At 40.9% G+C, this 27952-nt stretch overlaps 1 protein-coding gene across 1 annotated transcript; it reads right to left on the bottom strand.

Moving 5' to 3' along the window:
• Window positions 1-18: 18 nt before the first annotated feature.
• LOC139464025 (cytochrome P450 3A5-like) lies at window positions 19-27920 on the bottom strand. The gene is made up of 14 exons (XM_071245538.1): window positions 27847-27920; window positions 21760-21847; window positions 21284-21336; window positions 18034-18130; window positions 17170-17286; window positions 12617-12705; window positions 10833-10984; window positions 8946-9082; window positions 5059-5155; window positions 4663-4820; window positions 3774-3862; window positions 1284-1421; window positions 757-907; window positions 19-96 (listed from the first exon to the last, which is right to left on the bottom strand). The coding sequence occupies exons 1-14, from the start codon at window positions 27918-27920 to the stop codon at window positions 19-21; spliced, it is 1518 nt and encodes a 505-aa protein (XP_071101639.1).
• Window positions 27921-27952: the final 32 nt, after the last annotated feature.

The following is a 27952-nucleotide window of genomic DNA, read 5'->3' as shown; positions in this document are numbered from 1 at the left end:
AACTCTCCGTTGTCTTCTTTAGAATCTTGGGGATATTTTCAGCACAATATCCTCAGCTGGTGTCAGGATGACGCTTTGCTTGAATGTCAATTCATCCTGTGAACAAAGCACATGGTATACAGTAGATGTGCACCAATTCACGTGTAGCTGACCTGGAGGTGTTTGCACAAACTTGCATAAAATGGAGCAGCCCGTTACTTCCTCAAAACCCCAAATCATTCGATATCACCATTGACTTACAGTCCCAATACATTGATGAGGATGATGAAAACGACTTCCAAATCTTCAAAAAAGATTCGATATCTTTACTCTCAAACAAAAATAACACCTTGTAAAACTGAATTCTTTCCGTCTGAAACAAACAATTGCAAAGTACGCACTTTACAGATCCAAGAACCAGTGTAAAATATGATTTTTCAAATATGTGTGAAGATATCTTCAAGAGCATGAAAACTCACTTTTTTGTTCAGCTCTTTTGACAAGCACAGGATTTGCCTTATTTCTACTAAAGAAAAGCAGGTGTGGATGAGGGACAGACTCCATCATGTACTGGAAAAGTACTTTTGCCCAGACTATGTATAAAAGTCATCTATGGACATAATTTATATGCTGAACAACGTGTTGTTAAAAGCCTATTTTTTTCGGCTTCATCTTCGTGACAATGACCAAACAAATATCAAAATAACGAATACCTGAGTCCCCTCCTCCTTTCCCCCCAAGTATATACATGGTAGGACCCTAACAAGATGAATGTACCTTTGTGTTAGGCATACGTTCAAACTTCACTCTCCTGAGGACGTGCACCAGGGCAATTTTAGTCTCGACTAAGGCCAACCGCATCCCTATGCAGATTCGGGGGCCATAACCAAACGCAAGGAAGGAGAGTGGGTTTGACTTTTCATCATGTCTGAAAACAATATATTTTGATACTGCGATTTCCATACCTGCAGCTTATTAATCAACCATACATTACGCCACTCTAGAACGTTTCCATATTTTTAAGGGCTAGGCATCTGTACAAATGAAATGTTGTACACAATTCATTATCATTCGAAGAGTAAATCACCCTTTAGCCTGACATTACACATGAATAGACGTTCAAACTCATGTCTCAGAAGTGAACACCCATCTCGTTCAAGGCTTTTTAACGCAATCATATTGATTTGGATCCAAATGAAAAACGTGTGCAGGCGACTTCAAGCAATCGGTGTAAACGAGAAAAGTTGATGGTACTGAAATCACCACCATACAACTGTATTTGACCAAACATGGCACAGCAGTACCTTTCTGGTTTAAAGGAATTCGGATCCTTGAAGAGCTGAGGGTCTCTTTGTAGAGCCAACACTGGGATAATGACAGTTTGGCCTTGATGGATTGTCAAACCCTTGATTTGGATGGTCTCAGACGCTCTGCGATGAATCCTGAAATTTGTAATCAAGGGTTAACAGGAGTGAGTATGGTCTGTCAGATGTATGTACGTACGTACGTACGTGTGTGTGGGTGGGGTAGTGGTGGGGGGTCGTTTTTATCGGATGGATACAAGATGGAAATAAATTGATCAGTATTTAAGTGCATGATAACAGGTTACATGATAGACGTCAGCTCCATTACTATAGTTTATAACGTTGCTTATTATAATTAGGAATTGAGACCACAGGTTTAATTCCTTCTTATCTCCTCTACAACATGCGCAGTACCATCAAGTAGTGTCGCAACTCTGACTTTGTTGTCTGTTCAATCTTCTATTTTCAGATATTGGTTAAGGTATAGTAAATAACAAAAAACTCTTAGAACTTATTTCTTTCGGGCCCAAGACTGTCACAGTTTACAAACTGGTGAAGTACAACGTTGTTCTATTCTTCTTCACATATCATACATTTACCATTTGTGTGGTCTGTCTGAAGCTAGTATTTCATGTATCATGAAAACGTTTAAGAACTTGGCGAGTAGACATTTTTTCTTTCCATTTCTGTCTTAAAAGTTGAGCTACCATATTACGAGGGCTGGTCAAGTTTCTGTTATGGGCTAGTGAACTAGTCAATATAGTACATTGTTAGAGTAGTTCGTCGCAAGTGTATTTTGTCTGTTGAGGCTGCTTGTATATCAGTGACAGATAGGTGAACGTGATTGGGATCCACATGGATACAGGAATGGAAAAGAACGAGTACCGAGCAGTCATGACGTTTTCGACTTTAGAGAAAGGAACTCCCAAACAAAATTCATGACCGCATGTCACACGTGTATGGGGATAAGTGTCATAGCTATTCCACTGTTAAACATTGGGCAGCTATGTTGAAGGCTGGGAGAACAAGCCCAGATCTGGACTTCCCCCAGCGTCTATCAAATGAAGATTCAATCAAGGAGATAGAAAAACTTATACTGTTAGACAGACGTATTACCGTTGCTAAACTTTAGGAAGACACAGGTCTAAGCCATGGGTCCACTGAAGCTGTTATTCATGAACATTTACAGATGAATAAGATATCCGATCGTGTGTGCAAAAAGTTCTAAAATCTGATCTTAAGGTAAAAAGACCTAACATGGCCAGAGAAACTTTAGAGCTAATTTAGGTAGAGTTCGTAAAAAGATTAGTAACAGGTGATGAAACATGGGTCTACCACTGTGATCCCAAGTCAAAACGTCAATGGAATGGCACCATACCACTTCTCTGGCACCAAAGAAGTTCAAGTCTTCAAAATCAGTGAAGAAGGTTATAGCCACTGTATTCTTGGTTGCAAAAATTGTGTTCCTTGTTGCTTACTTAGAAAGTAAGTGAATAGAGTGATGTATCAGATGCCAGGCACGACCATGTTTTCAGTATTCTAAGAATTTTAGTAGAAGTCCATCATGCCAGTTGCTGCCAAACGTTTTCTCATTGTCTGGGAATACAGCACATGCTCTCATTTCCCACTCTACATAGAATGGGATCACCCCCTTCAGAATGTGAGTAGCAGTCGTAGCTCCATGTTTGTTTCTAAATCAACCTTTTTACTTCTGAAACAGAGACTGGAATAGCCAGTATTGGATCTGAATTTGGTAGAGGAATCTTGGATATCCTCATCACACGTTCTGTCGTTTGTCTTGCAAAATAACTGTCAAATTCAGGTTTATCAAACGGGTCAAATACATCACGATAATATTCTCCCCAAATATTACATACATCAGAAGACGACACTGCTGTTATTCTTATAAGCAATGTTTATAGCGGATTTCTTTCTCCAAGTTTTATAGGGGCGTTCGGGTAGCCTAGTGGTTAAATCGTTCGCTCGTCAAGCCGAAGACCCGAGTTCGATTTCCGACATAGGAACAGTGCTTGAAGCCCATTTCTGGTGTCCCCCGCCGTGATATTGCTCGAATTTGCTAAAAGCGGCGTAAAACCATCTCACTCACTCACTCACATTTTTTTAAGAAATGAGTGATGTAAACCTCACATGCTTCATATATACATATGCTACAATGCTTGTGCCACCTAAACGTAATGTTTAAAGGATCAATGTAACGTGAATGGAATGTTACATTTCGTTCAGACGAAACTTGTGTGAACTCTATTTGGAGAGGAAGAGGAGGGATAGCAAATATACATCTTGTCGCTTAAATGCAAATGGTATTATTTTGATTAAGCTATTCATGAAAGGTTACCATATTCAGTTCAATTCAGTGGCTGAAATCCTCCGTTAATGAATCGAATTTCATATGTATTGTTCCTGAATTTGAATATACACATCACCAGTTATTCTAACAATCTGATAAACATTAAACATTTGGGAACTTACACAAAAACTGGTGGACATATTCTGAGCGTCTCGGTGATGATGTTGTCCAGATACTTCAGTTTCCCTATGTTGTCGAAGTTGGGTTCCTCCTGGGGACAAACAAAACAATAAAAATACGAAACCCATGTATTCGCACAGATGAAGTGTAAGTCATGAATACAGATGGGTTTTTTTTATCTACAACCGACAACTGTGAGAGTAAGTTTTCGTTAACGCTTCTGAACAGTTTGTCAGTTATATCAGCGTGTCAGCTTAATGTGTGTGGAAGTGATGCACAGTGTAGCGTTTGACGCTTACCACTTTGGTGCAACACACGATCATGTGTCGCTGACAAACCAAGCAACATAATCACAGTGAATATTAATCTTCAATTCGAACCCAAGATCAAAGGGTTTCTCTGACGCCTTTAGATACGCAATTCTGTTTTTTTTTAAAGACGTCTGGCCCATGAGAGAATGTAAAGAAAGGCCTACTGTCTGTCAGTCGTTAACTGTTAGACTTCGGGATCCCCTCTGAAGCTCAATTCCAATGAAGCTGAAGCATTGCATCATCTATCAAAGGTTTCATGCTTGTCCATTACTCAGCTGTATCTGCATGAATCGTTATGAAATTTGATGTGGAGACAGTATGTGTTGTGTGGAAAAGATACACTCTCCTTTTTTATCTAGCCACTTTTAATTTCACGTAACACCATTATTCTTTCGCTGCATTTTCCTTTTCCTCGGAAAGAACTAAGCATGTGAAGCTAAAACTTTATTGGATGTCTCAGTTCAGTGCTAACAGAATTCAAATCCCATTTTAACATGTTAGCCACAGCAGACATACTGAAAATGCAGCTCTTCCAATCCCGATTCCCCAAGCTAAGGATGTTTGTATGAATGAAACTGACATCTCCAAGTATTTCTTTCATTTCAGTGTATGCCTCCTCTTGTACATCCGGGTTTGTGGCCAGGTGGTGCGAGGCAAAGTTCAGAGTAGAAGCAGTTGTTTCGTATCCAGCATTGAAGAACAGTGTTCCTTGGCCAACTATTTCATCTGTAGACAGACCTGTAAATGAATCAAAATGACCTTCTGTTAGTCCTTGGTGTAAACTGAGTGAGTAAGTTTAGCGAACACTGTTTTGGATAGTACATGTACTTAACTGTTATATCATAGGTTCTTTCACACCTAAGGACACAACTTTGCACAGAGAATGGCAGCACCTTAGGCACTGGGCCCCACGTTGGTACAAAAAGCATACAGTTTGTCACTTTTGAAACAATGTTGTCAGTGCATAGCTACATACCTCCAACTGAATGTTTTCCATTCGCCACGTGACCATTCTCTCCCTCTGCCTCCCCTATCTCAGCGTCCATCAGGAGTTGTAGGAAGTCAGTTCTCTGCTGTCATGGCAACGAACAATAAGCTATAACGAACTGCACATTAGCTACAATCCAGAAAGGTATTTCATACCAGCAGTGTGCAAATGCAATTAGCAATGTGGTTGCGCTCTAATGGTTCAACTATCATCCCTTCCATGATACTAGAAGCGCCTAACCTACCAGTCATGACACTCAGCCACTTATCATGTTTAGTGAAGTTGTTTCATGCAGCTGTATTTTCTATTCAGTCCTGGACAAGTGCGTTTTACTTTATTCCCGGGTCGAATACAGGTAGTGCAGGCTCGCTGTAGATAAGGGTGCTTCTGCATGATTATTGAGGCAACTTGAGACCAACAATGTCAAACAAAAAACATAGACTTAAGAAAATCCGGAGTTCAAAGCTGAACGTTCACAATGAAGTCAAAGCCACAAGTACTTAAGATGAACCAACCCTTTCGCATTCTTTTTGGTGTTGTTGATTGGACGAAACAAGAAATTCAGGGTATTGACACCCTCACGCGAAGAATCATGTCAGACATTAGATCCCATCACCCTCGCTCTTCCCTCAATCGCTTATATACTCAACAACAAAAGTTCCTGTGACACCAATATTTTAGTGTTCAAACAAACAGTATTTTTCAAACAAGTAAAGTTTGGTTTTCAATATTGTAGTACATGTACGGAATCAAGTCACAAAAATGCAACTGCTACAGAAAACACATGCATTCCATGCAAAAGTTGACTTTTATGCAAGCCCCATGCATTTCACTACCCAAGAATGGGTATAAAAACATGTGCGTTAACGGGATCCCATATGCATTGTTTAGCATCGTGCTGACAACAACCACTCAGAAAAACAACAAAAATACGCAATTATTCAACATTGCGTCTGCGAGCCATTGGTATGCTTGAAGCAGGATCGAGGATGGCTTTGCAAGACAATTTAACGTCCACAGAAACACCATTAGGTGTTCATGGCAACGATGGCAACAGACGAATGCAGTCCGAGACCATCCTTGGAGTGGAAGGCCACGCGTAACCACTAATTGACAAGACAACTGGATTCGAACAACACATCTACGAAATCGATTCCAGCCAGCAACAGTGACTGCAAGAAGCATCCCTGGCCTTCGACGAATATCTTCATAAACCGTACATCGTCGCCTCAGATGTGCAGGGATTGTCGCCAGAAGACCGTCAAGCACGTCTACAGTGGTGCAGACAGCGTCTACGCTGGACGCCCATGCAGTGGGGACAAGTTCTATTCACTGACGAGTCTCCTTTCACCTTAGCCACAGCGATGGACGGATTCGAGTGTACCGACGTCAAGGTGAACGTTATGTCAATCATTGTGTCATGGAAGAAGATCGGTTTGGGGGCGGCAGCGTTATAGTATGGGATGGGATTACAGCAAGACAGGACCCATTTGACAGTGGTAGAGGAAAATCTCAATGGACAGCGCTACCGCGACGAGATCTTCCGTCTTTGCTTCGTCATGGCCCAGGCATCACCTTTCAACATGACAACGCCCGGCCTCATATTGCTCGAATTGTTCACGAATCTCTTCAACAAAACAACGTGAATGTCATCCCCTGGCCGGCTCGCTCCCCTGATCTCTCACCAAACGAGCACATATGGGATGAGATGAATCGGCGCCTTCGACATCAACTACGTGTTCAACAGACACTCCAGGAACTTCGAAACATGCTCCAGCAGATATGGACAGATATCCCACAGGACTTTATGCGACGCCTGGTCCATTCCATGAGACTAAGATGTGTTGCTTGCATCGCAACCAGATGTGGACACTCACGCTATTGATTTGTAAATTGACATTTTGGCATGGTCATGTTTTTTATGAAATCACGCTGAAGTCAGTATGGCAAATTAAACCATTTGAACACTTACAGGAGTCTTGTATCTGTTCCAAACCGAAATTGTTTCAGATTTGGTAAAAAAAATAACTTTGCATTACCGTATTCAACGTAAAAAACGCCCAGGGCGTTCTCAAAATAAGAAAAAGGGGGCTCTTATTAGAATATAATTTTGGTGAAAGAGTTGAAAGATCGTAAATTTCGTATTTTATGCTTACAGCCTGATATGATACGAAAGAAAAGTCTGTGCGTATTATACATGCCAGATTTATTTTTCCAGCATTTATTTGCCCGTAATTAAGGGTACACATAACACACGAGTGCGTATCATACATGAATAAATAAGTCTTGTGTACATTGATCAAACGGAAGGGTGCCAATTGGGATTGTTCACTAGCCAATATATTAGCAAATATCGCCATGGGCGCTTATTAGAGCGGGGTGCTTATTACGTCGAATACGGTAAATCTTATTCGATATCACAGGAACTTTTGTTATTCAGTATATTTACCAATTTTAATTGGAGGGCGTGGTTTTATTAACGTTGAGGCTCTTCGTGATGGAATTGTATTGTGCACCTTTGCATGCATTTATTTGTCTGATGCTGATGAACAAGCATTCCATAGTTTTCTTTAACGAGCCAAAGATGTGGGACCTAATCTCAATGTCGAACGTCAACCAAGCAAAGTGCCATATCAAATCGGCCCAGACTCGAGTTTATGTGCAGTGGGTTGAGAAGTTCACTAACCCTGCAGAGTCCTTTGCTTGGATGAAGTCGGCTGGCCTGAAAAGTGAAACAGAAGGCTTTCTGTTTGCTGCATCGAACCTGTCACTTTTCACTCGAAACCGTCAATATGTGATTTTTTATCAAAATGTAAATATGAAAAGTAGAATATGCAATGAATGTAATGAGACTGTCCAACACATTGTCATCGGATGCCCAGTTTTGGCATTAACACAGTATCTTAAGATGATGGAGTTGCTCAATCCCATTTATTACCGTTGTCGCCATGCTTATGGGTTTCACACAGAGGTCCATCCGTGGTACGACCCAAAATATGTAGAGGTTGTCATGGAAAATGAAAAATGAAAAATTCTGTGGAATAGGTCCGTCTACAGCCTTAGACCTTTCCAGGCAAGCAAACCTGATTTGTCCTTTTTGAGAAATCCAATGAAATTATTAATATCATTGAATTTTCTGCCCATTTGACACAAATATGATTGACAAGATTCAAGAAAAACATGGCAAATATCCAGACCTTCCTTTCGAAATGTCACGTTTAAATCCCAAGTACCAAGTTGTCCGACTCCCCATTGTTCTCGGTGCCTTAGCTTTGGCACCTCCCAATCTGTTGTCTGACATTCGGAGAATACCTGCGTTTGATGTCAGGAATACAGCCCTTCTGACATTCTGTGTAATGCAGAAGGATGCAGTGTTGAGGAGTCTTCACATTCTCCAAAATAATCTAGGTGGGTTCGACTAGGCAGCGCTTCCTGGGAGAAGTCCCATTCGCTGCAGAGGGGGGCATGGGCCCTGATCTGATGGTGAGCCTAACCACCTTGACTGTGCCAGGATTTATTTATTTTAAATCTGTAAATAATAGTAATATCTAAAGGCATGCATGGGGGTCCAGGAGTAAAACAACTATTGACATCTAAAGTGAATGCATTTTTTGTTATTGATGTTCGGGTACTTTGGAGTGTTGTTGAGTTCTGTCACTGGTTTACTATGATTACTGGTAAGCGGAAATAATTGTAAACGAAGAAGGCATCTTTCATGAGAGAGTTCAGACCATTATGAGTAATGAACTGTATGAGTAATGAACAAGTCTGTATCACAGACACTTCACATGATGACAGATGAGATGACAGATACAGGCAACATACTTGCACACATCAGAAGTAATGTCATGAAAAACATCGAATTTGTAACTTACCTCTCGCTTTTCTTTTGAGTCATTCTGTCGCTGCTTGATCATTTCCATGATGGCCTCATCAAAGAAGCTGGTGATACTTTGAGAAAAAAGTCCAAGGCCAAGTTTCGTCAGCAACGCTGCAAGTGCTGGTAGCATATCTGTGTACATCGCGGAGAGCCAAGTTATGCATCAATAGTAACTATGTATATATGTATGCATGTGCGTGCGTGCGTGTGTGTGTGTGTGTGTGTGTGTGTGTCATCAGGTACCCTAATGAGTGAGTGAGTGAGTATGTTTTACGCCGCTTTTAGCAATGTTCCAGCGATATCATGGCGGGGGACACCAGAAATGGGCTTCACACATTGTACCCATGTCGGGAATCGAACCCGGGTCTTCGGCGTGATGAGCGAACGCTTTAACCACTAGGTTTTCCGAACGCCCCGGTACCCTTATGAGAAAATGTTTGTGTTACAATGCTGTGAGCAGTAGTAACTTTTAGAAATCGAATGATTCTTACTTAAGTCTGGGTAACACTTCTGCCAACATTTCAAAATGTTTAGCCATTATAAGTTGTTCCAAATACAAGAGTCACGGTGGGTCTTCATAAAAGACCAAAAACAAGATTATGTGGGTTGGCTGAAATGTTCTGACCCTAACTAGGATGGACTGCGTTGATGAAGATGGTTGCTAAATGTTTTTTAAACATAATTCCCTATGAGGTCAACACACTTCTTCCCACGATGCTGGAGTACCTGGATCCCACCTTTATGCAATGTTTCCTCCTGTTGGTGTAAAAAGGGTTTCTCAGCAGAAACGTCATTATCGTTGCAGACCAGACAGGCAGGTCTTTCTTCAAACTTGGGAAGAGGAGTAAATTTGACTGTGCCAAAATATAGTAATAACGGACTGTTTTCGGCAGAGATTTGTTATGAATATGGAAAGGCATTGTCGCGCTTGAGTCGTCTCTGATAGTGGCGAACCTAAGGCACATCCACGATTAGCTGTGCCTATTCCAAACGACGAATATTCTCACGAGAGATGATTAACCTTGTGTGTTTCGGGACAGGAGTCAGAAGCCTTGGGACCCAGCATGCATAAAATTCCGTCATTTCAACTTCATTCCTCCGAATGTTCTTAAGTCATTCATAAGCGGTGCCTATTCGTGTGGTGTTTTGTCACTCACCCATAATCATAGCATGTATTTTATCAACACTTCAACTTGGTGGTGGCAGTTGATGGCCTTTCGTGATCTTGGATCATCTTCGAGGGTCTCTGTTCCCCTCTACCACCTATACCTATCTCTCATCTGGCAAAGGATCATTCCCCCAAACCTAAACGATTCAAATTAAAACGTTTTTTATTCCCTCGAACTTAATTTCCAATTTACAACATCTTTCTCGAAATAGTGTAAACGTTCTCGCGTCCACCACTACTATTGAGATAAATGTGAAAAAGATACTACTGGGGTACGACTGCCGAATATCTATGGGAGTTACGATCACCATAGCTCCAAGATCCAACAGCAAGTAATAATATAGTTTGGTCAACATTACTATCTGGTGTTAGTACATAAGATCTACCTTTTCAATGTCGCTTTGACCTCGGATTAACGCCGCCTTGAACAATATTTCAGTTTTGTCACTATGTCAGATTCATATGGGAGGACAATCTGAGTGATACAGGTTTTAGATACAGGTTTTAGATTGGTGAAAACGACGAGCTGTGATCAGGTGCTTACAAATCTAGAAATATAATCATGGCAAATATAGGATTCAAACCCACGATCATAGGTCTCTGGCACGGCTTAGAGCTGCAACTCACAGTGAAATACAGCGCCTGAGCAAACTGGACCACCCGTACCCACCCTGTTCTGAAGTGTAGGATGGAGACAGTTGATATTATACTCACTGTTGAGTAATATCATTGGTTCGATAAACTTGGGGGGCTGAAACATTTGTTTAGCATGATCCACAAAAGGGTTGTTGAAGTCATTTTGAGAATCGACCTTTATACCGAAGGCAGTTCGGGATATGACGTCCATAGTAAAAGCTCCAAAGTACCTGAATAAGATGACAACAAACTATTTTCAAAACACAAGCCTGGCTGTGCGGTCTACAAAGTTGCCACATGCAAGTAGGAATCATTTACTTCAGTGAGTTTGGTTTAACGCCTTTGAACATTATTTCAGTTATATCAGGCTAGATGTGGCGGAAAAAACCCAAAGTGACGCAGTTTTTTTTATGAAATAGTCTCACTGTGTTTTCAGTGTATAGCTGTCTTACCTGTAGATTTGAACCTACATATTTACATAGGAGCAATGCCTGTTAAAAGTATGGTACACATACGTTTGGCTCAGTGGTATATTCATGTGAGTTATTCCAATGTAAAAAGGAACTCAGTATGTCGGCAATCGAGGAAGCCATTTGAGAAAACAACACTGAAACACTGTCACAAGAAGGAAACTTCTGTGCAAAATAAAATGATACGTTTGGAGATCGCATGAGATTGAATTTGATGGAGTGTTGATCATCAGCTTAAATGAGAAGAAATCATGCATACATTATGAATAGTTATTTCATTAAAGGTAACCGCTAGAGCTCATTCCAAACGATGCCTTATGCCAAAACGAAGCTTACATCATTGTACTTTACGCTCCGAAAAGACTAGGGGATATTCAAAAATAACAAGCGATGGCAATAGATTGACATGATAAAGGAAGGATTAGCCTAATCATGACAATCGACAGAACATGTTGGCGGTGGAAGACGATAGGGATATGAAATAAAATAATGTATTCAGTATTGGGTGATGCTCCACGATTGGTCAAACTTTCGTTCAAACGGGATGGCATGGTCCGAACCAATGTCCAAATGATAATTTGATTAATTCTTTCCCACTCTCTTGTCCCATATGTGCTCTTTGGGGTTTAAACCAGAACTCATGGCTGGCCATTGCATTCTGGTGATGTTTTGCTGTTGGAGGATAGTCAGTGACGATACGTGCATGGTGGCCACGAGCGTTATCATATTGAAAGACGAAACGTGAACCAGCATGGTGTCAGTATATTTTCCCTGTAATACTGACCAGTGACCCTTTTCATGTACAAAATACAGTGGCCCCCGCCCCATATCATTGCAGACCCAGCACCAAAAATGTCATGTTGCCTCACGTTGACGTTGGCAAGGGCGCTTCCAGATACGTACAGAAAGTCCTGTGTGAATCTGGACACATTACACAAGACCATCGGAGATTCCTCACGCTTTACGTTCTATACTCCATCAGCGTCTGGATACAATGTGTCGATTTGTTAACCGTGTTGCAACATGTGGTCACCGATCATGCAGAGGATCCGAGGGCCGAGAATATCATAAGCATGTTCGTTCAAATAGTGATGATACAAAAAGGGGAGCGTCAGCAAATGGCACCGGTCACAAACACATGCAACGGGAAGTCAATTGTTGACCCGATAAAACAAGGGGAAGGTATTTTCCAAGTCAGTTTTGGGGAAACTGCATCTGTCATCAGTTTGGTAACTGATGCGTTAAATTTGGAAATGTCTTCCACGAGCGTCGAGTGTATTTCGATCACATGATCATTTAGGTAACAGCCTTTTGTGTCGCTCAATGGCTTCCTCTAAACTGACATTATCACGACAGTAACATGATTGGGTAACCTGTAAGTATGCTACTTACTCTTTCATATTTACCCCATCCTGCTTCCCGATGACTTTGGAGAAGTTCCTTGTGAGCGTTCCTGCACAGTCGTTGATTGCATTACACATCTGTAACGGAAAGAGTGTTTAAGACACACAGACAGTTTATTCAGTAATTTAGGCACCAATGCCCGTAGTACAATGCAGACATTAACATTTGTCGCGTGATGCACATTTTAAATCAAGTTACACATTCCTCATTGTAAAGACATGTTTTAAGAATACAGAAACAACATGGATCATATCAGGATTTTCAGAGCTTGGCAGATTTATCATTAACTGACGGTCTTTAGAAATACCTTGCAATATGGGAAGAAATTTATATCTTAAATGTGAATACGTTTCACATATAAGTAAGACATGGTATTCATCCTGTACTTCTGCGGATGAACAGTTTGTACAGTTAGAGTTCACAATATCACCGTTTTTGGACCTGCGACATACATTTACATTAAAATTGTGCAATGGAATTCTAAGTTTACAATAAGCTCTGATTAAACTAAACTCAAATATCTTTTATTTTGTAACAATGATTTTACTTTGCTGTAATTACTAAGATAAAGTGATTCAGAAATACTTTGGTACAACTGTTGACAAAATATATTCTTTAGTCTTTGCTTAAATGAATATGAAAATAACTGTGGATCGCCCACATCTTAGGAAATCCATACATTTGAAAAGCCACTAACAAATCATAGATTTCTCAAACCTGAAACCCAATTATTTTTACCATTATCATCAAGTACTTTTAACATTTTGTAACACTGATATGGGTATCTATCAGACATCATTCTAAGTAATTTAATCCAATACTTAATTACCCTTAATTGGCTGGCTACAAAAATTGTATTGCCTTGTTTGAGGCAAACTTACCAACACCTAGAAAACATTGAAATATGAAGTGTGAACTTTTTCAATTACAGCGTAATACTTACCACCCCATATTTCAGAACCATACAAAAGTATAGGCATAATTCTGCCTTCAAATAATGGTACTTGATGTGAAAAAAGACACACAACTATTTTTCCTGAATAAATCATAAAGAGGCATAATGGCTTTAGACGCCTGAACAGCTAATTGCTTACACGCCATAGACCATGACAATCTAGAGGAGAATATAAGACCTAAATATTTATAAGTGACTACACTAGAGTCAGACGAACCAAGAAACCACTTTTCATGTTTTGCAACAATACCACCTTTTCTAAAAATACAGCATTGGTTTTATTCAGATTTACCTCAAGACTCCACTTTGAACAGTAACTCTGTAACACATTTACCGTATTCGACGTAATAAGCGCCCCGCTATAATAAGCGTCCACGGCGATATTTGCTAATATATTGGCAAGTGAACATTCCCAATTAGCACCCTTTCCGATTGATCAATGTACACAAGACTTATATATTCGTGTATAATACGCACATGTGTTATATGCACCCTTAATTATGGGCAATTAAATTCTGGAAAAATATATCTGTCGTATATAAACAGTTCAGACAGTCAGCATAAACCACGAAATTTATCTTTCAACTCTGTTTTTTCCAACAAAATAATATTCTAATTAGAGCCCCCTATTTCTAATTTTGAGAGCGCCCTGTGCGCTTATTACGTCGAATACGGTAACTGTTTTTGCAAGTCATTTACAGAAAAGGAAAAAAATGACAACATCATCAGCAAAGAGAAGGAGCACAATGTCCATTATTTCTTGTGTTACAAATATCCCATGTTGGCAACTATTTTGCAGATCTATAGCAAGTTCATTTATAAAAAAATATAAACAACGGACTTAAAACACAACCTTGTCGTACACCGCAGGATGTTATAAAGCAGTCCGTACGTTCATTATTGACCTTTATACGTACGTTGACTGATGCATACGTATTTTTTAAAAGTGCAGACATTTTACCAAGATATTCTTTAGTTATTAGTAAATACATGATTTTTTTCCTATTTACAAAAGCTTTTTTAAAAAATCAATAAATACACAATGAAAGATACCTCTGGTTTTGCACAAATATTTAGAACAAAGATCTTGTAAAATCTCTGCTAAAAGCACTGTCAAATGTAAGATTATGATTATATCATGAGTAAGAGGTTATGAAACACTATCACATAGTGATGGTTCCATGTGTTCTCGAAAAGGTGAGCGTATCCTTCCCCACCGGTGGCACTCGTCACAAACAGTCGCCGCTTTGAACAGTATTTCAGTTATCATAAGGCGTGTCAGATCCATGTGGAAGAAAGCAAAAACAATTAGTCTCAGAACAAATGAAACCCATAGGACACCAAATGGAAACTTCGTTTACGTCAGGTTAACATAAGGTATCTGTTGGTTTCTATATGAAAGGAAACCTACAATTTAGATTTACTACTGGTGATCCGATGGTTTCCGTTACAAACGTAGAAGCTTTCAGATTAGTGTGTGATTGGTTTACATTTGGTTTCCTATTGGTATACATTTGTAAGAAAATCTACAACTGTTAAGTTCCTTACTAGTTTAAGACAGGTTTCCGGTCACTTTCAATCAAACAATTACATCCTTTCTGATTAGTGTGCTCTTTGTTTGCATTAGGTGTCAAGGTGTCATTAGGTGTCATTAATGCAGAGATTTCTAATGGATTTCGAAAGTGTTTGGTCGCTTTATTTCCCTACAAAATAAATCAATTTTTGCAGATCTCTACACACAAAAATTAAACTGACAGACTGATCATGCTCATAATAATAATGGACCCGTGAAGATCCGGGATAGAATAGGTCTTCAGGAACCCATACTTACCCGAGAGAGCGACTATGCTTGTCGTAAAAGGCGACTATAACGGGATCGGGTGGTCAGGCTTGGTTGATGCATGTCATCGTATCCCAGGTATGTAGATCGATGCTCTTGATGTCAATCACTGGATTGTCTGACCATTCTCGATTATTTACAGACCACCGTCATATAGCTTGAATGTTGCTGAGTGTGGCGTTCAATAACAAACAAACATAATACTAATATTCACAATGGTGTGGTCAATACTGGTTTGTCTAGAGCACCATTAATAGGATGAATGGATGCACATATAATATTGCTAACTGCCATGTGAACATTTACTCACTATGTTCAGCTTCAGCTTAAACAATTGTGGCTTAAACAGGCGTGGCATTTCGTAATGTTAAATAATTACGTAATTTTTGTTGTTTTTCTGAGTGGTTGTTGTCAGCACGATGCTAAACAGTGGATATGGAATCCTCGTTAACGCACATGTTTTTATACTCATTCTTGGGTAGTGAAATGCATGGGGATTGCATAAAAGTCAACTTTTGCATGGAATGCATGCTTTTCTGTAGCAGTTGCGTTTTTGTGACTTGATTCCATATATGTACTACAATATTGAAACCCAAACTTTACTTGTTTGAAAAATACACTAAAATAGTGGTGTCACAGGAACTTTTGTTGTTGAGTATATTTGGCTATATGACAAAAAGCAATCTACACAGCGTCGTTATTCAAAAACACGTACAGTACCTAGCGTGTATATAGTACAAGCAACTTTTAGTAAATACAGAATCTAACCTGAGCGTATACGTATCAACTACATCAATATTGGTTTATGAAAGTTTTAATTTCACAGGCTTGCAAGTGAACCTTAAATTGGAGGATTAAACTCTTGACGTTTATCTTCCCTACAAGAAATAAACTATGCATCAAGGAAGTGTTCCCTGCGACAATTGCAGGCAAACATCCAGTTTAGACATCCTTTCAGAGGGCGAGTTATTTTCTGTATTTTTGGTGCCTGGCATTGCACACTGTCTCTGCGTCCGCCCGGAGAGCGGAAGGTCCGGGGTTCGATCCCCGACCGCGTCATACCAAAAGACGTTAAAAGATGGTTGTTGTTACCCTGTCTGGCGCTCGGCATCAAGGGGCTAAAACAAGGACTGGTCTGCTCGGAGTCGGTATACTGTGTCTGAGTGGGGTATTCATGTTAAACTGTGGCATGGTATCTCAGTGAGCTAGCACTCTAAATCGGCATCAGTCCAGACTAGTACAAGCAGTCACACAAACACACACACAGACACACACACACACACACACACACGTGCATGCACGTCGCTATATAAGTGCAATAATCTTGGACGCGACGTTAAACCCCATTTCATCTCACCTCACCTCACACTGCCTCTGGATTGTAATAACTGCAGCAACAACATTTGAAATGTGCTGGCATATATATTTCTGCATATTCAACCTTACTGTGTATATTTTAAATATTTTTTATGATCAATAAGCGTTGAGAAACAATTACTCCCCAACAGCAGTAAGTGACCTGTTATTTAAAGATGCATTGGACATAATGTAAGTTATATCACCCTCAATATGGGATGAAGCTTTGGTGAAGCTTGTGGTCATAGGTGCGGACAGTCCAACGAATATTCAATGGGTGGATTTGGGAATCGAACTGAGCGTGGAACTCTTCACACCAATTGCAGTCTCTGCCACTGTCCAAGCCACTGGGCCACCTATGTCCCTCTTCAGACATTGAAAGTCACTCACCCGTCTTAGTTTGCCGCTACTAAAGGTGGGGGTGATTATACGTCTCACTCTCTTCCAGGGAGCACCTTCCAAGAAAAACACCCCCAAGTTGAGCGGATAGGGAACAAGTGGCATTTTCTGAAAGAAGCGAAACTTAACATATAGTATTCGTGTCGTAAGTGTTACCCTTGTTGACTACGATGGATGCAATAGCTCAAAAATATGTTGCATAAAATAAAGCGCCAAAACCCTTTCCATATGCAATAGAAATCTCTGTCTAAAGCAGAGCCGATTGTACGATTCCGACTATATAATGAGCATGTGTTTATGACTCACTGTCAAATAGTAATGATACCAGGTGTTCGCGAAAAGGTCAGTGTATCCTGCCCCGCCGGTGACACCCGTCAAAAACTGACTGGTCATGTCACACACTGGTCATGTCACACACTGGCCATGTCACACACTGGTCATGTCACACACTGGCCATGTCACACACTGGTCATGTCACACACTGGTCATGTCACACACTGGCCATGTCACACACTGGTCATGTCACACACTGGTCATGTCACACACTGGCCATGTCACACACTGGTCATGTCACACACTGGCCATGTCACACACTGGTCATGTCACACACTGGTCATGTCACACACTGGCCATGTCACACACTGGTCATGTCACACACTGGCCATGTCACACACTGGTCATGTCACACACTGGTCATGTCACAAACTGGCCATGTCACACACTGGCCATGTGCTGCACGTTTTACCCTACGTAAACCAAACTAACACAGAGCTTAGAATTGAAAACAAATTCACACTTGTAAGTTCTTAATGCTATATCTGTAAAGGTTAAGATGTGAAGCTTCCTGTGTTTTACCTTCCGGTTTTCGAAAACGCTGAAACTCTTGACAAAGACCTCCTTCAGAATGTCCAGATCGGATATAACAAAGCATGGCGCTGCCCCCTGGAAGACTCTGTACGACAGAACAATCTCAAGTCACTACAGCAGTATACAGTGGCATACCATTTCTTACTCTATTGCTTTTCTACTTTCTGCTTAATCCATTAAAGCACAAGTATTGCTAATATGTCTGACTTTTCCTTCTCAATCGTTAAACATGTAGTCATAAATGCATAATTAACAGGATAACAGAAGTTTATTGTGTTTTAGGGCCAGCAGGCTTACAGTACAGTTTTCAAATTTTCTGTGAATGTATATTTATGCCTGAGCGCTATTGTATTTTAATACTCTATACAGATATTTGAATAAACGGAGTGAAACATTGGTGTTTGTTAATATAATGAGAGAATTTTGTCGACATGGAAATATATAATAATGTTCTGAACCGCAAAAGAAACGTCACCCTAAGAAACATTGCATGAAAAGTTGTCATTTAAATATCTGGGTAATGTTTGTCAAGGTTTCTCAAATTTATCATTACCTTGTCCGGTAAAATGAAATTTGATGATAAAAAAACAAAGTAGATGACAATAAAACCGATCGTCCAAACCCATCACGGTAACGGCCATGGTAACCTGATGCAAGTGAGTTCCGTGCAAATTGAATTGCACATGCGTTCCCCCATTTCTTGTCCTATGAAAATCCAACCAGATCGGATAACATTCATTCGTTATTGAATTGCTACCACATGCCAAGATTGATAGAAATCAGCGACGCCAAGCGATTGCAACGATTGCAAGCTGGATAAACCGCCCGGCAAGTAGCCAATGCATTTCAAGTCCACGTAAGGACCATATACAGAGGAGAGAGAGAGGAGTCTGGCGACGCCGTGGGGTACGTTTTTCGGATGCTTGTGTTGTTGAAAGAGACTCATTGAGTGGTCCGAGCATCATGGTGTGGGGTGGGATTGGTCTTGCACAGAGGGTCGGCCCTGTGGTCTTCCAGAACATCAGTCCAGGGAGAGGCAATGGTGTCACAGCAGCTCGGTACATTGATCAAGTTTTGAGACCACACGCCATACCTCATTTGGCACGTCTCCGCAACCACGAGTTTCAGCATTATAACGCCCGTGCCCACACTGCCAGAGCAACAAGAGACTTCCTCCAGCAGAATGGCATCAGAACCATGCAGTGGCCTGCCCTCAGTCCCGATTTAAATCCCATTGAGCACCTGTGGGACGAGATTAAAAGACGGCTGAATGACGTCCGACCAAGGCCGACAACTGCATCTGATCTGCTTCAGGTGTTCCTCAGAGTGTGGGCTCAACTGCCCATGGCCTTCATCAACCGCCTCATCCATTCTATGTATCGACGTTGCACGGCGGTCATCAATGCACATGGCGGACACTCGAGATACTGACTTGTCATGCCAATGACTAGTGTTGTGTTTCACTTTAAGAACATTTGACACTTTGATTTCAACCTTGATGATCAGTGTTGCCAAGTTTCATCTGTTTAATATGTCTCAAAGTATGTTTACAGTGTTTGGACAAAGAAGGTTTCTCATATACTAGTATCTATCCATGGTGACGTTACTTTTGCGGTTCAGTATACATAAGTAATACTGTTCTCGAAGGGAGCATAAAAGTATAATACATGGTATTCGTCTTCGTCTCCTTCTCCACATCATGGACATAATAGGTCTAAGGGCTTATAATTTTGGACATATTTATATTTGCTAATTTTAAAGTTAGTTTGAACAAAATGTAACCTTGGTTAAACCCCCTCTTGTCTGTACAGATCTAATGCATTATGATATCTTTTCAGTATTTAACAAGGTTTTGAATGTAAAATATGTAAATAAAAGTGTGGTATTGTCAAGATCATAATGCCATTGTTGCGGTATATATCTAACAAACTTTGTTTTAATGCTGACATAAATAATTTTCTATTTCCAATCAAACCAAAACCATGGGAAAACAAAAATATGCTCACTGCAGATGTCCCGTTTACGTAACCCATGTCATCATGTTCTTTCATAGGAAAGCGACAATGTTTTACATTCTATTACAATTCATATTTAATATTTTGAAACAATAATTAATAGCTCTCAATTGTTGATGAATAAACAAAATGGCATCCTCATTCTCCCAATGTTGTTAGTGCAATAACCTACTCACAATATATATTTACAGAATTTAGTGTGAACAATTTCATTATCCTTTCATTCTTTGATGCCAATTACTTCTGAGTCGTACATTAAATTAGGCTGACATTTTCTATTGAAAATAATAAAACTAGCGTTAAATCCAAATCTTCATAAATACGAATCAAATGTTTTAACTGACACTAAAATTGTTCTGCCAAAGTGTTACATGCAACAAAAGCATATTTCTACATGGAAATATAATGCCTAAGTATTTATACTAGGAGACAACCTATTTGGTTTACCTGTTAGGACCCGCGATTTCATTTTTTGGTTAATTTACCTCCTCTTTCAAAAACAATTATTTTTGTCTTTTCTAAATTTACGGTTAAACCACACTCTTCGCAATATACCAGTAATAACAAATTATATAGTTTTCTTTGAAGATTAACAAATGTTTCACCAAACATTATAACGTCATCAGCAAAAACTACCAGACAGATTTCGTCACTAAAAAATGTTAAGTTATGGTGTAACGATTATGGCACCATTTCTTTATGTCGATCAGCATTCTAACCTCCCATTTACTTCCCTCGTTGGTTGAATGTGTGAAGCCCATTTGGGGCAGGAATATTGCTCAAGCGGAGTAAACCAATCACTCCCATTTGCACACTCTGGGTTAATGGTTAACCGAACTGAATATTCTCACAGCGATCAGTCCTCCTTACATGCGGACGGTGGGGTAGCCTAGTGGTAAAAGCATTCTCTTGTTACGCCGAGGACCCGGTTTCGATTCCCCACATGGGTACAATGTGTAAAGCCCATTTCTGGTGTCCCCCGCCGTGATATTGCTGGGATATTTCTAAAAAGCGGCGTAAAACGATACTCACTCACTCCTTACATGCATGATGTCGATGGTAGGGACAATCTTCAAAGCGGAAAATGCCTGCACAGATATGTCGAGGTCAAAATCAAGTCTGGATTACTAGAACCCCTCGGTTGTCTACAATACCTATCGAGGTATGAGCACCAGGTGTCCATGATCAGCCTCTCCTGTATACATAACATCACATGTACCTACCCAAATACATTTCCAAATTGTTGTTTCCAGGTTGTCAGAGCATGGAAGAACCTCTGTGAGAATGAAAACATAACAACTTGATTCAGTATTTCATTGATGTATCCCAGCATCTCCAGCCTTTGGTGTCTACTTTTCATAACTGTTTAGGTACATTTGACGCATATGACTGATGTTGAATGGTTGTTTGATCAGGGTCATATAATTTAAGGCCTTAGTAAAGTTTTCAAAAGGCTAAGTGGTAGACATGTGGAGGTCATTTCCACATTTGACGCATCAGTGACCAAAATGATGGCCGATACAATTCCCTATCTTGACAAATGGACAAGAGGGATGAGTAACATCAGGGGCATCTGTTAAAATGAGAACAATGTCGTATACAGATTCTTCCAAAAGACATGGCGTTTCTGAATTTATGAAAATATGGAAGGGTTGCTATTCAGGTGGAAAAGTGCGCCAATATCTATAAGTGAACCTACAATTCCAGTGATGTTCCCGATGAGAGGGTAGGGCGGTGGTCCAGGGATGCCCTGCGTCTTGAAGTATGTGTGGTTTCTTGTTCCGTATCTGCAAAACAAACACATGGGTCGTGCAGCTGGTAAATATAAATACAATGTTTTAACATGCTCTTACTGCTCTGAACATCTTCTGGGGCGGTCGGGTAGCCTAGTGGTTAAAGCGTTCGCTCGTCACGCAGAAGACCCGGGTTCGAATCCCGACATGGGTACAATGTGTGAAGCTCATTTCTGGTGTCCCTCACCGTGATATTGCTGGAATATTGCTAAAAGCGTCTTAAAACCAAACTCACTCACTCACTCACTGAACATCTTCAAGACGCCGAGTCGGAATCTTGGAACCGTATTTCAGTTATTTCACAGCCTGTCAGTTTGTTATTGGAGGAAAAAGTGAGTGAGTATGGTTTTTCAACGCTTTTAGCAATATTCCGGCGTTACCACGGCGGAGGACACCAGAAATGGGCTTCACACATTGTACCCATGTGGATGGAGGACATAATGACAAATGGGTGGGGTGGGGTGAGATGGGGTGGGGTGGGGTGGGGGGTGGGGATGAGGGTAATACGTCAGCTTGCTTCCGCCACTAAAGGAGTGGAAACCTTTTTCCCTCCTAATCATACTGGCAGATGGGACAGGGGCGTAGTTGTATCTTGACATTTATGATATTACCTGGGTGTCCTTTCCTATAGTTTATGTATAACTATACAACATGGGCGTAACATTAAGCCTGAAACCAAGAAGGGCATTGATGTAGCAGGTGAGGCGCACTTGACATTGGTTATTACATCCTTGTCAACAGAACCAAAGTATTAAAGTTGTGAGCTGTGCTGCGTTACTGGTTTGTAAGAACGCCGGTATTTACCTGACACCTGACACGAGCCGACTGTCGAACTATTTTCTTGCCTGTCGTTCATAAGGGTGAGGTGAAAAGGGGTTTAACGTCGCGTCCAAGATTATTGCACCTATATAGCGACGTGCATGTACGTGTGTGTGTGGCTGCTTGTACTCGTCCGGAGTGATGCCGATTTATAGTGCTAGCTCACTGAGATACCATGCTGCAGTTTAACATGAATACCCCACTCAGACACAGTGCACTGACTCCGAGCCGACCAGTCCTTGTTTTAGCCCTGTTAATGCCGAGCGCCAGACAGGGTAACAACAAGTACCATCTTTTGATATGACGCGGCCGGGGATCGAACCCCGGACCTTCCGCTCTCCGGGCGGACGCTCTACCACTCGACCACGTAGGCGGTCCGTTCACAGGCGTTAATGATGATCAGCTGCGTACACTAGACACAATAAGTGTTGGGAACCAGATAGAAAACGATGATAGGCACACCGTCATGTCATGCTAACCTGCCCCGTAAGTACAGAAAACGGCCCTAAAGGAAGTTAAATGGATCGGTGATCAGGCTCGGAAACTGTGTGTGCCATTGCATCCTGAAAGCGTTTGTCGTTGCCTATAATGTCACCACTGGTTTGGCTTGTCTAGGATTCGATTAGTTACGGATAGTCGTAACATAGCTTGGATATTCCTGACCGCGGTGTAAACAACAAACTAACATCAAATTAACCAAGTAAATACGCACGACCCAGTGAACATCAAGGTGACAATAGCATTGCTCACCTGTATCCCTGAATCAATTAAAAACGTTATGTTTTAAACATACTCCCTTAATTTGATTTCAAGCTTACATTTGATAAGCTAATTACTAAGAGTAATTGGAAAGTTAATTTATGAATACTAGATAATTCCAAATGACAACAAAACGACAATAACGACCAAGAAATGAGTCTTATGAAATGTTTCTGAGTTGGTTATGGACTAACCCCCTCGGTTACCATGTCAGCGTCATCTGTCACACTGGTAACTTGTTGATGAGGGTTGGATTTAATTGACAATGAAGTGAATGTGAACATTCCGATCTCTCTCTTGAAGTCGCCCGAGATAACTGTACAATGAGTTATGAGTATCATGTCAATTGTTATGCACGAACGGGATGTGACTATACCAACTGCTGCAGCCTGAAAGTGAACACAGTATTCGTTTCACCTTGTGAGATGAAAAAGGTTTCATTGGGTTTTTACACGAAATGAATGTTCATGGTGTCGTTATGTCCACTGAGGTAAAATGGGGTTTAACGTCCAAGATTAGTGTTAGTGTGTGTTAGTGTGTTAGTGTGTGTGTGTGTGTGTGTTAGTGTGTTAGTGTGTGTTAGTGTGTTAGTGTGTGTGTGTGTGTGTGTGTGTGTGTGTGTGTGTGTGTGTGTGTGTGTGTGTGTGTGTGTGTGTGTGTGTGTGTGTGTGTGTTTGCGTGTGTGTGCTAGTCCGGACTAATGTCGTTTTATGGTGCTTACCGGTGATGCCGAGATGCCGCAGTTTAACATGAAAATCGCACGCAGCCACAGTATACTCTCCGAGCCGACCAGTCCTGGTTTTAGCCCCTTAATGCCGAGCGCCAGACAGGGTAACAGCAAGTAACATCTTTTAACGTCTTTTGGTATGACGCGGTCGGGGATCGAACCCCGACCTTCCGCTCTCTTCCACTATACCACACTATACCACAGTTGCCGCCTAAGGATCTTGAAAGAATACATGGGTACAATGGGGAATTCCAATATTGACCAGTAGTGCGTAAAACGGCCACGATTTTTCAAACATTCACTCACACAACGAGGCATACTTGCGTGTGAGTCTTCCAGTGACGATTGGAGGGAGTCTGTCCAACTCCTCTTGCAGAGCCAGCCAAGTTTAGCCAACGTTATCGACGGCCCTGACGCTTACGTCTCTCAACCAATGAGGTCAATGAGGGAAAGGACTGGGCTCATTGCTGGCCATGGCATTCTAGGGATGTTGTTTTGCCGGAAGTGAACATTGACGACTCGTACTCGGTTAGCACGGGCGTTTATTTCATAGACAATATTTCGACCAACACGCCTTGGACACGGGACAAAGGTACAACTGTATACGGGCGATAATTGGTTGGGTCACAATGATCCTTACCAGACTAGCATATATCGAGGAAGTGGGAAAAGTCAAAATATTCTCATATTATATTTAAAATGTCTAAAACCCGAAAACATGATTCTGGTAAGTGCTTATGTAACTGGTAAGGAATTGAATCTGACCAAGGGGCAGTGTCGTGGAAATTTATTTAATGACACTATTACTTCTTCCAAAGAAAATGGCCTCCAAAACTTTCTATATATATTTTCTTTTCTTCTTCGTTTTTTTATGTTGAAATGGTGGAATATATTTGTCTGAGGATGACTATTATGCCATTGTTGCAGACACTTTTATTTGATATCTCCCTCTCAGGTGTTCCCATGTTTGAGATGGTTAACAGTTTTCTTGTAATCTCTCACTTTTATCTTTTGAATCATATTTATCTTTTGTATCATATTTAACGCCGCTTTTAACAGTATTCCAGTTATATCACGGCGTGTCAGCTTAATGTGGGAGAAAAGCCCGAAGTGATGCAGGTCTCAGACGTTTACCACTTCGGTGAAACCCACGAGCAGGGGTATGGTGCTGACTAACCTAGACACATAATCGGGGCGAACCGGGATTCGAACCCCAAATTATAGGTTTCTGGCGAGGCCAAGGGACGCAACTTTGCACAGCGAATTGCGGCGCCTTGGACGACCGGGCCACCCGTTCCCCCACTATAACTTGTAACTCAAACGGGTGCGAGTGTTTAAATTTAGAAACATATTTCCTCCAGCACTCTCTTTCCCCTTGTTTTATAGTACACAGTGCCTTGGCTCTAAATATCCTAATATATTACACATTTGCATGAGTGGGATGATGTTTCCAGGTTCTTTCGGCCTTTTTTCGTGGATTTCCTGGCTTTTTAGCATCCATTGTTAAAGAAAGGTCTGTGTGAACATGGAACCGTCGAGGTTTTAGGTATTGTGGTTTTGTCGATGTCAGTCAGAAGGCCTGTAATCGTTCAGATTGGATCCATATCAGTTTGGAAGTATTCTAAGTCTCTGCACGGAATATCAAATCTATCCCAATCAGCTTTATTGAAAATCCAACGGGAAGTGGTGGTGTCAGGGATGGGAAGTCGGAAAGTGATCATTTTCACACCGGCCATCATGGACGGGCCAAGGAAATACATCGGAAAGGTTAGGATCTGCCATAGATATGTCTGCTAGTGATTATATACCAGAGGTTTGGTGTAGATATGTCTCAGGGCCACCCTTATAAACACACAGATTACATTTTGTTGAAGCTCTTTAACTTTTCTCCCTTATCATTTATCTTAACCAAGGTTTCTAGATGTATCAATTGGGGTTCAGAAGATTACGGGATGTAAATCGAAGAACGAGTTCATGCTGTTTACAGTGTAAACCCAACAGCCACTGCCTGCAAATTGGTAGTCAGTGTAGGACTGTGAATTATTCCTTGTCTGATAAGAATGGAAGATCCACCTGATACCCTTCATGATCCCCTCAATATTTATTGTACATAAAATAACGTCTAAAATCAATATTGTAAGTTTCGGGTGAGAATGTTTCTTGAAGACAGACCGGTATGGGGTCGTATTGCTGTGACACCGAAGTATCAAAACCTTACACCGAGGACCTCGTCAGTGCCATTGTATGATATTATGATTCATGGAGGGTGAACAGGTAATCTACCTCTTCCCCCTTTCTTTTTACAATAGTGGCCATGAGGCCACTTGTACTGGCTCAGGGGTCATACTCATGTCATTACCATACTCGATTCTAAACTTGGACAGGATCATGTAGTTCTTTTGCACATCTGTCAGTTTCTGATTTCTCTTGAACCCTTTGTTTTAGTATGGGCGTACTACATCTGGTCGTGCTACTTCTGGTGGTGTTGTTGCTTCTATTTGTTTCTGGTTGCTGTTGTACTTAGACGTTGGTAGGCATGTTTATTGTAAACAGAGGATGCACTGTGATACGCAGATACGGCGGTACTTTTTCACCCATGTACAATCAGTTTGACACAAAACAGAACTCGTGGTGGGTTTGAGAACTCTTGCATAAGTTCGTTTATTTAGTCCTGTAGAATATTTTGCTCTGACTTGATCGTTGCACAGCCGACTCATGTGCCATGTGTGAGTCAGTGCAGTTAGAACATTGTATGTCAGCATCACAAGCAGAACACTCATGGTCTCCACATCGGGAACAGACAACATGACTTTTGACATTTGAAGCAGCGGATTGTGTATGGTATCAACAAATCAATCCTCATTGCAACGCAACTCATCTGTAAACGAGCTGGACGCTTTGGTTTGTCAAACGTCAATAGGTAAGTGTTTGAAGGCATCTTTCATTAACGTGAAACGTTTAGCTTCGAGAACACTTCAGTCTCTGAGCCTGGAAACAATTTCATCAACATTCACTTTACGATTACGGTCACGGATGATTACTTTGCTGAAGTTGAGTGATTTATAAGCATAATATTGTTCTTGATGCATTCGGTTCAGTTGATTCAAGAAGGATATCAGCTTCTTTACGAGTTTTGCATTCCACCAAAGAGGGCCAAACTTGAGCTTTTCATATCAGAGACATCCCCTGCCTCACCCTGTATTGCTTTTTTCTGGTAGCAATAGTAGCAAGGAGGGCGAATACGTTGTTAATCTACGTTCTTCAGTGGCCTCAAGCACAGTGAACTTGAGCCAAGTGTCTTTCTCTGAATAACACACGCGACCAACTATGTCATCATTTGAGGAGTGGTCGCTCCTTACGACCTAGTATGCTGGGGACGCATTCTGTCCCGGGTCCCCACAGGGCATTGGTTATATATAATCGCTATTATTTCGTCGCTATTTATTTTCTGAATTGACTTTTCGTGAAACCCATCGCTATAGGAAATTATTTGTTGTTTAATAGAAAACCAAGACAAAATCGGCCTCGAGCAAAGTAAATGTTCCTTGGGATCTGTTTTCTTATCATTGAAATGGTAAGGTAAACCGCGATTTGTATGCGCACAAGGGCTTCATGTATTCTCTTTACGTGCATGTCAACATATGTACGACCAGATGCACAATAGTCACTACACAAAGTGTATACTTACATATATAAGAACAGAGCTGCTGCTACAGCAAGAGGGACATACAAAGGGACGTCTAATATCCCCAGCATGTCCATGTTGGTGTGCAAAATGAACAGTCACCTTGCTC

Source organism: Haliotis cracherodii, unplaced genomic scaffold, assembly GCF_022045235.1.
Source record: "Haliotis cracherodii isolate W230 unplaced genomic scaffold, xgHalCrac1.p SCAF_16, whole genome shotgun sequence".
NCBI lineage: Eukaryota > Metazoa > Mollusca > Gastropoda > Lepetellida > Haliotidae > Haliotis > Haliotis cracherodii.
This window is presented reverse-complemented; position numbering and strand designations above follow the sequence as displayed.

Excerpts from the sequence above, each read along its gene's own strand:
- LOC139464025 (XM_071245538.1), bottom strand. The coding sequence starts at position 27,920 with ATGGACATGCTGGGGATATTAGACGTCCCTTTGTATGTCCCTCTTGCT. Across the intron at positions 4,821-5,058 it reads TGGAAAACATTCAGTTGGAG|GTCTGTCTACAGATGAAATA; the intron begins GTATGTAGCTAT and ends ATTCATTTACAG. Across the intron at positions 1,422-3,773 it reads ATATGTCCACCAGTTTTTGT|GATTCATCGCAGAGCGTCTG; the intron begins GTAAGTTCCCAA and ends TACAAATTTCAG.